The 14,801-nt window shown below is 36.7% G+C and overlaps 1 protein-coding gene across 1 annotated transcript in view; it reads right to left on the bottom strand.

Annotated features, from left to right (window-relative positions):
- Positions 1–14,801, bottom strand: part of GPR158 (G protein-coupled receptor 158) — a 173,049-nt gene that overhangs the window by 58,650 nt on the left and 99,598 nt on the right. Inside the window, exon 5 of the mRNA XM_008492712.1 lies at positions 10,533–10,601. Within this exon, the coding sequence (XP_008490934.1) occupies positions 10,533–10,601 (69 nt within the window). The remainder of the gene's footprint in view (positions 1–10,532; positions 10,602–14,801) is intronic.

Here is a 14,801-nt window from a genome sequence, read left to right on the forward strand (position 1 = left end):
TACTTTAGATGGTCTAAGGAAATGAACCTAGCTGATTCAGTATATCATGCTACAAAATTTCATCTACCTTATAAGAGACACAAATGGAGGGCAAAACCCCTTTTCTTTGAGCTTGCCTAAATAACCACAAAATTTCAATAATGTCTGCCATGCTCTCTGGACCAACAAGAGTTTAGCAACAGGGACTTCTCCATCCTCTATTTCTTTTTCTCCGTTTCACTCTCAGTGGTCTCTAATTCTTTTTTTTCCTGTTCTCTAGCATTTGATAAAGGTTCCTTTTTGGTTTTATATTTGTTGAAAATAGCAGTGACTGCCCAACTTTACTATCTTCTTAACATACATTCTCTGTAAACTTGCTTGTTTGTTTCATCTGATCTGTATTTGGGGCCTTGTCATTAATGTAAACAATAACACATGCTAATTATGGATAAAAATATCATTATTTATTATGTAACTTGTTTCTTCTCTACAAATTCTTGATCACCTCTGATGTGTGCTATACACAAATGACAGTTAAAACAGAAATTAATGCCTTTCACAATTGCCTCATTTGCTATTAAAGGCTTTTGATGTTACTGGGCTATCCCAGTTTATAGACACCTGAGGAAAGCCTAACATTAACAGAAATTTCTTTTCCAAATGTAGTAGGCACTGAAGGCACTTACCTAACCAGGGTAGATACCCTTTCTGAGAAAAGAACTGCTCCTTATTATTTGCCTACTTTTACAACCAAAAGCAGTAACAGAAAGTCATCTCAGCTTAGGGTCAAAACACATTGAGTTTCTCTTCCTGGAAACCTAGTAGTGTGGCTGGGGTTTTTTTAGCTTTTTTAATATTCTTGTTGATATGTAAAATTGGCATATTGGTAACCTTATTGTTACCAATATAACTGCATGTCTTTGTGTTACCATGTCTTGCTTAAGACTTGCATTGTAGTATTTAGGGTATGTTCTGAATCAACTATCTTCCAAAATTCCTGGGTCTTCATGAAATAGAGGATACAATTGTCTAACAGAGACATAAATTGAATTAATGGCTAATTCAGATCTTCCTTAGGGTTTTAAAGGACTTGTTGTGACAGCATTTTGCCTTCTTGTAGCAATGACTGGTTATTACTTGAACCTGTGTAGAGTGCCTGCTATTCTGGAAGTAACTTGTCTGGAGTATGATTTCAAAGATTAAAATATGCTAGGAAAGTAGCTACAAGTTTAATAACTATGGATATAAATAGCTGACTAAATAACCCAGTGATCGAATTTTTACAGATGAGTTCTTTACAGATTTCATAACAAGTCAATAAAAACAGTAAAAATGATGAGCTGGTTCCTTAGGCCAGGAAGCTCTTGAAGAGTTTCAAAGCAACATTTCCATGGTTCAGCATGCTGGTGATTTTGGATTAGGAGCTTAAGAGAGTGATCTGACACTGAGAATATTTGCTCTGTACCCCAATAAATGCTATATTTGAGAGGATTAGGCTAGTCAACAAATTAAACAAGATTAGTAGATTTAAAAACATATTACTGGAATATACAAAATTATTTTAGACTCTGACTAATGTGATAAATTGGATTGACATAGAAGAGATCCAAAGATCAAATGGTTTTTAAAAGTGGTTTTAAAATGGTTTTTAAAAGGTTTTTAAAAGTGGCCATTTGAACTATTTCCTATAGAAAATTTACAAATTTAAAAGGAAGATAGAACTGTGAACCAGAATACAATACTTGAAGGAAAAGTGGAAAGAACTTCCTTATGACAACAAAACTTCCATTACTTTTCCTCCTGAACATCACTATAGTCTGCATGAGTACTAGCATGTGTTATACAACATATAGCTATTGGATATGCATGTAACAGTATTAAACATTCCTTTCTGTGAAGTTTTGATCATACAGGAAAAAAGTATTAATATGCATTTAATAGAAAAAAAGTTAAAGAACTTCTAAGGTTTCCCTTTATTTAAAAATGTTTCTTCACCAAACTTTGTACCCACAGCACGAAGCAGAACCAAACCTCTTTATAACACTCCTCACAGAGGTCATGTGCTGCTGCCTGGCTGAAGCCCAGCCTCAGCAGCAGCAGAGAACATGCTTTCCAACAAGAAATTCATAGCACAACTTCATTCCACCACAAAGCAATGAGATTTCAGCACACCCACACAAGATGTGATGTGTCCATTCACACAAGTCCAACACATCCAGATTAGGTTGGGATTTGTGTGCACACACACTATGACTGCGGTTTGCATTTTCCAGTGGATTTGGCCCTTCAGATTACTTTTAAAATTAATGACCCTGGTATTCCAGGTATTCCAAAGCACTGGTTAGGCTTACTTTTACCTGCTTTGTGGCCTCCTGCATTTCTCATGCTGTCTTTGAATCAATCGCACAGAAAGAAAGGACTTTCTATTGCCTGCAATATGCAAGAGGAAAAGATGACAAGCAACTGGTAGTCCTTACTTGCCAAGGGGGCTAAGGGATCTAAGGGATTAAAATGAACTTCAAGAATCACTCATTGCTGTTAGTCACCAGTACTTCATCCCCAGCACTACCACCCCACACAAACCAACCCACCTGACTCTTGCCAGGGCCAAACTATGCGATGTGTAACTCCCTTATGAGTCCTCCTCTGGGGTCAGCATGTAAGAGCCAGCCTTGCTGGCAAGGTCAGACCAGGAGACTGAGGAACCTCACTTGGGTCATGGACAAGCAGATCTAAATTTCTGATCAGAAATTCTGACTCTGAACTGAGACAGTTCACAGTCCCTTTTCTGTAATAGCATCCCAGCCATGAGGCAGCTCGCTGAGCTGAAGCCAGCCTGCTCTCAACCCACCTCCAGTTTACATGGGATGTTTGCAGGCATTCAGCAAGACAGTCTCTACCTCATAAACTCAGGTCAGTCCCCTAACAATGGAAAAATCTGAGTTACAAATTCTGTGACTGTTCAGTAGAAGGATGAAATACTGATTTGAGTAAAATTGGCACCTCTTCTTGCTCTTGCCCCTTGACATTGCAGGCATTCCTATTGTTCCCACATTATCCTAAATCCTGTAGACTGAGGTTTTCTAGCTGAAGTGATGGATTTTCTGTTCCCCACTGGTCTGTTCATCATCTAATGTCCTGGCATACTAGTTGCATACAGCTCCATAAAAATTAGTAGAGTACTTCTGAAATACAGTCCATGTGGGAAAAGCATCAAGGATTTTTCTGCTAGTATTTTTATGGCTTACTATTTTCAAGCCTTATTAAAATATCCTCAGATCCTTCTCACAGAGTGCCTATCATCTCTAGCAGTTTAAAAACAGATGCATGCTACGAGACCTTTGAGAAAATGAAAAATTCACCACCAAATGTGTCCTTGCTCATACCTTCAATAAAATATTTTTAAACACTCGCATCGTTATCAATAGTAACAGGCATTTGTAATGTGACCCTGATGTACATGGCACAGCTATGCCAAATATCCCTGTACAAAGGAGTTCGTAATTTAAGTATGAGATGAGAAACCACATGTCAATATGGAGGAAGTGCAAGGAAAGAATAAAAGATTTATCTTCTACAATTATGTAAGTGGTGGTTTAGGAAAGAAGAAAGCTTGCAAGGAGTACTGTGAAATACCTATATGCAAGCAAAGAGCAAGCACTGAATGTACAATCTGTGGTTTTGCAGATTTCTTTTCTAACATAGAATTGTGACAATGAGAAAAAAGCTCTGTATCAAGCTACAAGACATCACTTCTCTCTTGTATTCATTTCTTTACTGTTTGGTTGCTCGAAATAATTTTGGATTATTTTTCTTGTTCTATGAGACTTTATCCTGTGTTTTAATTCTCAGGGACAGTTATGTATTATTTTTTCTCAATATCATCCTTTCCTTTTTCTCTTTACATTGCTTTTACTAACTAAGGAATATGCACTAATGCTTTAGCACACCGGATTATTCAGAACATTAAAATAGTAATTAAAATTATGGATTACCAAAAAATTTAAGATAGTATTGATAAACTATACACTGTAAGAGAACTGTGTAAAAATGTTATTTTCCTCCACACACAACTTTTTGTGTGATGAGTCTTTTTTTACCTTCTTATTTTCTGTGGTTTCTGTTGATACATATTACCTTGGAATTTTTTTTAGCTTTGAAATTCTCCCATTCCTTTCTAATAAGAGTTTTGATACAGTTGTCTTATCCCTTTGGTTTTTTTCACCAACAACATGCAGATTTTCTGAACTGCATGAATCATGCCACAAGAAATCTACTTTGCATTCAGATTTCAAAGAGAGATCCTTTTCTTATCCCTTTTCTTATCGCTTTTCTTAGGGTTATCTTCCAAAACCATCAACATTCTCCTTTGTAATACATTGAATTTCTCATCTTTCCTAATCATTAACCATTAATCATCCTCCATGGTGTGACACTTGAACTCTAAGTAGATGCTTAGGTATGCATTCAAGCATAAATAAAAAGAGGGACTAAGAAGAAAATCCCAGTGAGGAAAACAATGTATTTCAACTCCTGTATTATTCACAGTGAACAAGCTCTAAGGTAGAAATTTCACCTATCCCTTCTCCTCGATGTTGACAGAGAGTGACATGGAAGTTGGTAGGTAAGATATCATGTTTTATCACTCAGCTGTACATATTATACCAGTGGTCATCTTGTCTTTCATATCTCAACTTCATATTTCAAGGCATGATGAGTTATGCTACCACCAGAGCAGGGTGACTTCTCTGACCAGTCATCACTCTGACACCATTGGTTGACAATTGCACTCAGTTTCATACCAGAAACAGCCTGGTAGTATCAGGTTATCAAAGTCAACTCCTCCTTAGGCATGAACTGCTGCTGCTTTCATGTTGCTTCAGATCCTTGTTCATGCAGATCACAACCACCCTGCCCTAAGGAAAGAGGCAACAGCTGTGTCAGGCAAGTTCAGCAAGGTTTAACACCAGGCAGGCCTTTCACTTGACAACTTCTGTTCCTCCTTGGGTCTCGGGTATGGAAGCATGAATAATCAATGAGAAAAGACATTTGGTGGAAAAATATGAACATGCCCCTAGCTTCCTGTGAAAGACACATAAGTTAGTGAAAAAGAATTACTAAAATTTATCTCCCACCAAGATGCTGTCTCTCAGGTGCTAAACTAATTAGTGAAGGTAAATCATTGACGTCAGGACTATGCCCTACTGAGAATATCTCAAGTGTTGACTACATTTTTTAATATTTTCCTTTTTGGCACTGTTCAGCCCCAGCTCATCTGTACTATCAAAACCTCTTGCATTTAGCTTTACAGTTTAATAAAAATGTGATATACAATTTTTCATTATCTTCCTGTAAAAGTTCTATCACATTTATATTTTTAACTACTACATGAGAGAGTAATAGTTGTTTCATGTGTTGATTTTTTTTTTTAAATCTAAGTCAGTACAGTCAAAATCTAAAATATTCATATCAACTCAATTCACTTGCCCAGGTGGTCAGTATGATAATCAGAACATGTTTGTCTGGGAAAAATATTCCTGTGTTTTCTAGCTTCTATGCCACCAAAATCCAGTAAGAGTTACAAAATAAAGCACATAGCCATTTAATAAGACTTATTTGAAGTTTTTTCACTCTAACTCAGCAAAAATGGGGAGTCAAGTGAAAACTTCTACTAATTAGATTTTATTTCAACCAGGTGCACCTAGGAAATTCTTTGGCTTGCCTATGGCACTACTGTAGTCTCCCACTCAAGTCTAGCCAAGCCCCTAATGGTTTAGCTTTAGAGTGCAGAGCAAAGAAGATGAATTATTGCAGCACAGTCTAGGTGTTAGCAAGGAGCATACCGTATGGATTTCCAGAACTAACTTCCATACGAATTTACCCACATTTCATTCTTTGATAATTTTTGTGTGTCCGTGCTTTTTGTGATCAGAAATGAACTCTGTGCTGCTTTTACTTTTTTTTTTTTTTAACTTGTGCACACATTATTGCTCACACTGAATCAAAAAACAAAGTTACCAAAAAGCTCTGGCTAAATAGTGTACCTTTTTTTCAGGATTGTGGTCTGTTTTCATAATACTGCTTTGAAGAGAAGACTCACAGTCTTTATCTGCAAATTCTTATATATGCAAGTAAGTGTATTCAAGTTACTTTGGTGGAATTATGAGTAAAGAGGAAAGACTGCAAGACCTTGCCCTGCTCCACTCCACACAAGATTAATTTCACTGAATGGAAACCTGACAAGACTGTACCATGTAAGTCTTTGCAAACCAGCCATGCAAAACAGTCATTTAAAACAAAAAGGTCAATGAAAACCCTGTGTGACTGTTGGTCACTGACTGCTGTCCTTTTCTCTCCAGCTCTCAAGCCCTGCACACATACATATACTCAGCTGTGAACCAAGACTGACAAATGTTCTCCAAAAAGCTTTCAGAGTAGCAAAATTAACACTGCTCTCCTACATCCTTTACTGCACCTTTGGATCCATGGAAGGAAGGGAGAGGATTTGTCTTGGTATCACAACTAGTGTCAGAAGCATGAGTGTGGGAAGCAAAGACATGAAAGAATAGTAACATAAGTACCCTCACCTTCACTGACCAGTCTACAGCCTGTCATTTATAAGCCCCACCGTATGTTCCAACAACATTACATATTACATTACAATAGTAAAAAACTACATGACTTTACTACGTGCCTGCACACTCTCTGACTGGGTAGTCATTATTCATGGAAGTTTTTATGACCTATCTGGATAAAGCTCAGGGTAATATTTTCTTGTAGCTGCTCTTACAGCTGACCTTACTTTGAGCAGGAGGTTGGGCTAGAGTATTCCTGAGGTCCCCTGCAAACAGAGCACACAAACATACACAAATGCACAGAACAATCTCCTCACCAAATTCCACTTTCATAATTTCTTAGAATTTATCATGTCATAGCTCTACTGAGTTTCCAACATGCTAAACATTTGTCATCTACACAGAGATATCTATAGCTAACTAAGGTCATGAGACGTATAGCTATGATTAATCACAGTACTAGATGTGGATAATTACATATAGAAAAGCTTCTAGTTACCTCCTTGATATTAGCTACTAGATTTTTAGGAGAGCTATTAGTGACAACAGAAGCATGAAAAACTATTAATGTTTTCTTGTTCTTCTTGCATCTTGTTTTTCTGCTATCTCCAACACATTTACTTAAAAAGCAGAAATTCTTCAGTGTCTGCTTCTGTTAACAAAAACAGTCAGAAACTGAGGTTCAGGAACAGGTGTTCCCAATGCCCATGAGGTTTCTGTACTTCGAAGCACAAACTTGTAATGCACAACCTCTCTGGGCAACCTGTTCCAGTATCTAACCACCTTTATGATAAAAAATATTCCCTGGTATCTAACCAGAATTTCCTATTTTACAACCTGTGTCCTTTACAGATGTCTAAAATTAGCTGAGATCTGACTCCCCCCCCCCATGCAATTAACAGGCTCCTATAGCATTGTGTTTCTGCTTGCTTTATTTGAAGGTCTTTGCCAAATGCAAAGAGTTTTCAAACCTGTGTTTACACAAGATGTGTTCCAAGCATTAGCAAGATAGGGAGTTAAAAAAAGTCTAAAAGCTCCACTACAGCCAGGATTTCTGGAAAAGCAAAGTAATGAGAATCACCTCCTCAGATGCCAAGTACAAAAGTTAAGATACTCCTTCATAAGACAATCAGGCTTTGGCCCTCTCTTCAAATTCTAAGAGCGAGGAAATATAAGCAAAGTCAATTAGAAAGACAAAGAGTCATTTGGAGGAGGTCCATCGATAACTGGAAAGACAAAGTAGAAAAATCAGATATGTTACTGTGAGAACTAAAGAAAACTAAGAAATGAGAGCTGCCCAGCAAGTATTGGGTAAAATCCATGCATTTTTAGTAGACAAAGCTCATCTGCCTGTTTATCATTCAGGAAAGATCAGTGTGTTGTTATCAATATAACAACTTGAATAACAGATTTGGGTGGAGACCATCATTTGCACTTCCCATTTGGTTAGAAGAGCATTGTAACAGCTGTTTTGCTCACCAAAAGCAGCTGGCTGGTGATATTATTTTTCAATTAATGATGCTACACTACAAATAGATTACTAGATGTAGACATAAAAACAATGGCAATTAGTGAAAGAAATTAAGCAATGTAACAAAGTAGGTTTTGGTTTCCATTTAATTGGAGGGTAGGGGATGTCAGAGATGCAATAAAGCCCTTCTGAACACAGTGGAATTTGTATGCTGAAGGCCTTCAAAGCAATCCAAAACAGACTGGCTAAATGGATCTAGAAAAAGTGAGAATTAGAGAACTGCAGAGGATCTGAGAGTGAAGATGCAAAAGACTGAGAAAAATATAAGAGAATTTTGATTTTTAAATAAAAATATAATTTTGCACTGAATCGGAGAGAGATTTCAGTTATTTCGAACTGAAATACTGTAATTTTATCTCTTTACATCGCAAGCTGTGTAATCTCTTTAAGGCAAGCTGTGTAATCCTGCACTTAGTTGAGCATGAAAGTAAAATTTGTTGGTTTAACCTTCCAAATCACAAGGGGAGAATCGATGATACAAAAAGGATAACAGCCTAAAGGAGAACACCTTAGAGCAATGATGCTTGTCTGGCCCAAACTGGTGAATTCCATTCTGTATTTTAAATTGTATTTCATGCCAGCTGCAGAAAATATAGCCTAATTCAGGTATATAAGAAGTAGGATCTGTATTAACTAGTATAATGCACTCCTCTATCATAAAAAAGGATGAAATAAAATAGTTGAAACAACTCCACCTCTGTACACATTACTAAGTCTTTAACCACATCACCAACTTACAGAATATTCCCAGTTCTTCTCAGAAACAAATAAAAACACCAATTAACAGGAAGAAGTAAACAAAGAGTGGATATGATGCAGGAAAAATCAGATCTGCTTTGCCCGTGTGCTACTTATAACCAATATGTAATTGACAATCTGTGCTCTAAACCTTGCTATGAAGAAATGTGTGTGTGAATGGCAGCTGGTGCAAACGAGACTCTCAGTTTAGAGCTCTGCTTTTGCTACTTTCTCATGCCATCCTGCTCTGCTTTGTGCTCCTTTTCCAGAAAAGAAGTAGGTAAGTATGTATAGATAATGTCCATGGACAGCAACATGTCAAGAATTCACATTCAAGAACTCATACCTCATAATTCACACCCTACAGAAACACAGGCTTTTCTTTCTTAAGGGCTGTATAATAGATCTCTCTGGCTATGCTCTATAGCTTTCACATACTTACTGTTCCACTGTCTTGTCCTGGGTCAGAATTTTATGAAATCTTCATTGCAGTGAATTGAAAGACAGGAATACTGAAATCCTGATATTTCTTTATCTGTTCCAATTTTCCTTGGTTTTTTTACAAAACTATGTTCTTCCTGTTGGTTAAATCAGGATTCATGTCTCTGCCTGAACATTAATATGTCTTTCCCACTACCACACTCTCTATATCACTAGACTAACATTTCTAAAATAGAAATCATAAAATTTCTCTGCTTCTAGTTTCATCCTGTAGGACTAACAGCCTTATTAGTAATCACCTGTTTAAGAAAGAAAAGAGAGTCCCAGCAAAGAGTGTAGGAGCATAAAACAGATGTAAGAGAGAAGTCAAGTTTTTTGCATATTAACTTCTAACAGACTGCATTCTCAGTGGACCATTTTATACAGTATGAGAACTAGATGTGCAGATAAGGACAAGCTCTGTATGCTTTCTATCAGCTTCTTTTGATTTACACTCTGATGTCAGGCTTTATCTAGTCACAGAATCATAGAATCACAGAATGGCTAGGGTTGGAAGGGACCTTAAAGATCATCTAGTTCCAGCCCCCCTACATGAGCAGGGACACCTCCCACTAGGTCAGGTTGCTCAAGGCCCCATCCAACCTGGCCAAATAGTACTGGGTTATGTAGCAATTAAGAAGTTTTCTGGAACTTTTGAAAAGAGAAAGGACCAATATTTCTATGAGTTTTGTGATGTAATCCTCATGGAACCGTGAAATTATTTTTTGGTTTTCACTTACAGCATAGGGATAATACCATCTCATTTTCCCAAAGACAGGGTATTGCAGATGTCATGTAGCTTCACAAACATCAGAATGTATGCCAGTATTAGAATGAAATAATTACTCTCCTTTGTATGACATTCCAGATAAATACTTGGTATAATCAGTGGCCTTTTTTACTTACCTGGCATTTTTCCCATAGCATAGTTAAGAGAGGTATTTTCTTTCAAAGCAATAACTCAGCTTAACCCAGAACACCAAAAAAATTCCATGTAAAAAACACTGGAAAGTTTCCTAAACTGAAAATGGAGAATTATTACCAATACAGTAAAACATCCAAATATTCTTGGATATTATATTTACATAACACAGCACTGTTTAGTCAAATTAAACTAACAGTTACATAAATGATTTTGACATTTATATTTTCACCAAGGTGATTCAAACAATACTTTAAAAGTATTGGCATATATGAATTTTTTTTAGAAAAATTAGAATTTGACTTACCGGGAAGTACAGAAGTAGTGATCCAAAAAGAATGGTTTCCAGCAGCACCAGCCCTGAAGCCCTGATACTCTGGAAGACAAAACCCAATACAAAATATTAAAATTTCTCCCTGTGTGCCACTTGCTGATGGTTTCTTTGCAGAAGGCACCTTCACTTTTGTAAGTACAATGCTGCCACAGAAATGCTTATTGAAGCACAGCATTAAGCTGTCTGCCACATTGCCAGGCTTGATATTCTTCAATTCACAGGCCCATTACAATCGTTGTGTTTTACAAAATCCAATTTTAAAAAAATCACTCTTTCCTATGTTAAATGCACATCACCAGATGTATTGGTACACTGTACCAGGTGTAAAGATACACTACAACCAAAGAACTATTTTTGTATAGCTGTAGATAAAATAACTAGAAACAAAAAAAAAAAAAAAACAGGATAGAAATGGCAGCACCAGAATTCTCCTCAACTATATTTTTGAAACTCTACATGTCAGTTTTCTCTAGTGCAAAGAAAAAGAGATAATTTAATAACAACCAAAAAAATAGCATCAAGTTTTCTGTTTAGAAAACACCACATATATTAATTTTAAAAATGTGTATTACTTTTTTCTTCCAAAAACACCAATACAGCCCAAGAGTTACAAGTCCAGGAAGTAAAGTCTTCATGCAGCACTGGAGCTCTAATAACAGGCAATAGCTAAAGAGAATTAACTCAATTAGCTAAACAAGGATGTTTTTACATCATTTATTAGGGAAATATAATCTACAATATAAAGATAGTATTTTTACCAGTCTCTGAGCACCAGTTTTTCCAGCAAAAGCTGAGTCTCTCACTGCATAGACTTTGCAAAATACAGACCCCTCAGGCAAGGCTGTGGGCAGCATCACAAATGTTTGCCTTAATGAGAAATCGGCAACATTCACAGCAGTGAATATGCCCACATACCTCAGGAAAAAGCCTTAGCTCTCTTATGAAAACAAATTAAATAAGGGAAACAAATTAAATGCTAAAGCCTCCACCAACTGGTGTCTACCTATACTGTCTGCATAATTAAAGATCTCTGATGAAATTCACAAAAATCAGGGAATTTTAGAAAATAGCCCTGAAATGCCATGAAGTGGGATTTTCTATCACTTGCATGTAACATTTGTGCTTTTTCTCTCTCTTAAGAGCTGCTTGGCTTTGTTGTTTTGTTTGGTTGGCTGGGTTTTTCTTTTTTTGCATCTGCCTCGCTTGTCATTTATTTTTTTTTTTTGCTTATTTCTCTGGCTGTTCATCTTGTGTAGGGTTTGTTTATTGTCACTTCATCTGTGTGCTGTGTACCCATTTCCCTTTCAGGATTGCATTTATGTGTTTACTTATTTGTGTCAATAAAACTGTCCTATCTGCTTTTCCTTGTCTCACTTAATAGTCACACATTGCTGACACCTAAGAGATACTGCAATTTATGTTGTTTCTAGCTTCAAACTACCTTTCATACTTAGCTACCTCTATCATACACTATCCACATTCTGTGCATTTGGTTTTTAATTGAGATCATGGTTTTACATTTATTATGATTATGAATAAGTCAAAGGAGGAAAAATAATCATTGGCATTAGCTTCAATCCAGCCTCTATCAAGAAATACTGGAGTCAAACCAAAAGGAAGTAATTAAAATAGCATGGCGTGTATTTTACTAATGGTCAAGACAAGGGATGTATTTGCGTCTACCATCTTTATCTGAAGCCAGAGTTTTTTAGATAGTTATCTACAATCTTTCAATCTGAAGTGGGCAATAATGTCAACTAGAACAATTCCAGCAAATCTGATGCGAGTTGTCAGACATGAAAGAAAGTCAGGTGAAGAGCAATCAGGCATTTCACTGGAAGCTACCAGAAGTGCCAGCTAGCAAAATTGAGGAAAAGTTTAGGTACATGGTAGCAAGTAAAAATAATTAACTATTATGAGGACACAGGACCTAAAGACCCCTGTTTGGTGGGCTGGGTAATTTCTGAATCATTAGGTATATACAGAAAAATACACAGAATACACACAGAAAAATCATTCTGGTTTTGGTCAGTCAAGCAAGATGTGGTGATGGAGACAGATCTTTGGGGTGGAGAACATTTATTTGCTTAGGCCTGAAAAGAGCCTGTGTTTGAAGGACTTCTTTCTGCCTTCAGATGTACTCAGTCTTCAGTTTACCCACACTGCCTAGACCTCATTAGTGGCCTCTGAGGTAAACAGTCACTCCTTATCCCTGGTTCTCAGAAAATAACACCATTTCTGTGGCAAATCACACTAGGCAAGGAAAGTCTTACATGCCTCTTGGGCACTGCTAAAGAGTCATAAATAAATGCCTAACAATTATTTGCATAAGGGAAATTAAAAAAAAAAAAAAAAAAAAAAAAAAGAGTAATTCAAACCAGCACAGAAGATACTGTGTTTCAATTCTCTGTGGTCTTAAGCAATCCAGGAAATACAACAGCATTAATTAGCATTTAATTTCTTAATGTCATCACACAAAGTCAGTAATATGAGTGCCAAAGTATTTTCAGAGAGGAGAAAAAAGAAGAAATTAAAAGGCCAAATAAAATTAATTCTGTATCTGCTACACTGCATATTACTGAATTACCAGAACCACACACTTCTGGTGCCAGTCCAGGAAGGCTGCAGATTTCTCCAGGACCACACATCACTGTGTGTTACATGAGCATGGTACCATGGAAACCTAGTGAGGGTAAAGGTTGGCCTTTTTTTTTTTTTTATATATTAAGAATGACTGAGTATGGCTGTCATTTAAAGAAAATTTTTTTGCAAAGGTGGCTCACCATCAGAATGTGAGTTTGCCTTACAGATAAACAGCATAAATAAGAAACTGTTAAGAAAAAGTGAAGACATTTTTTGTTTTACCTCATCTTTGAATAAAAAACATTCATACTTATTAAACTGTAAAGGGTATCTACAATTCAATATACAGCTGGAAAGCACGTATGGATGCATGACAGAATTCTACAGAAGTAAGGAAACACAGACTATAGATACAGGTTTGCTTAGCTGTGAGAAGCTCTTGTATTTGAAGTGACTAGATAAATTACTATGCAAAACTGTCTCAAAACAAGTAAAACAAAAAGCTCAGCTAAAGGTATGTGTTATGACAATGCACTCCCCCTCTGTGCTCCCAGGAGAAGCAGCTCTGCAATGAGGCTCACAGAGCAGGTCTGGAAGATACATTCTACTCTACTCATGAGAACACAGAAGATGTGATGAGGAATTACTGGATTGCATTCCCAAATCTGTCTCTTATGATATCTCTGAAAACTTCTCCTGTTCAAATTCTTGTTTCCTGGTATAGGTGGTTGTTTAGTTTTCTCAAATGACAGAATGAAAAAGAGATTTTTGTCAGCTTGAAAATATTTGGTCTGAAATGAAACTGCTGGTAATGTTTCATTACCATTTCCTTTTTTACTAAAATATGCCATCCCAACATCTTTTTTTCAGTATGACTTGATTTTTGCTTTGAGTTTCATGTGCTGTTTTTCCAAAGCCCCCTGAGCCTTTTTCCTGCCTCTTACCCTATATGACTTCTCCTACTTAAAAGCAGTTATCTTTTTCAGTGAAGAAGTTGTGTGGAAAAACTAAAGTGCCAATGTTCAGAAATTTTTTTTCACTTGAAATGTTCCTTGAAGGAATAGAATATGGAGATCCTTCTTTCTGTTCATGAGGCTGAGCAACAGCGAGCAAGATGTTTGACTCCTCTGTCAAGTGACAAAACCTGGACCTGGTAGTTCCCAGACAGCTGCCAGCATAAAGAGCAGAAAAGACTGGGAACTCCATTTCATTGCAGTGGTTATCTTAATACTGTTTCACTGGGAAAGGAACTAATAATGATGAAAGAATGGGCACAAAAGCATCTGGGTGGTGGCCCCTGAAACCTCAGTTAGGTACCCTGGAATGGTGCTGTCATAATTATTTTCTCAATAATCAATTCAGGAATTGATTAGGAAAAGGGAATAAGGACATTTCAAATGCCATGACAGAGCTATGTTTTCCTTTTATTACTGTTGATGTACAAAATTCAACCAACTTATTCCCAACTAACTGCAGGGAACCATCTTCAGTGGTGAAATGGTTATGCATGTGAACTTTTCTTTGTAAAATATTCAAGATTAAATTCTGTGTCCTGTTCAACATCTTAACACACTGACAAGCTCTTTTAATGATAATTGTCCTATTTGAATTATAGCCTCCTACTAGAATATGGATTGCAAATACAGTAAATTTTATAGC

The sequence above is a fragment of the Calypte anna genome, chromosome 2 (genome assembly GCF_003957555.1).
Source record: "Calypte anna isolate BGI_N300 chromosome 2, bCalAnn1_v1.p, whole genome shotgun sequence".
Lineage (NCBI taxonomy): Eukaryota > Metazoa > Chordata > Aves > Apodiformes > Trochilidae > Calypte > Calypte anna.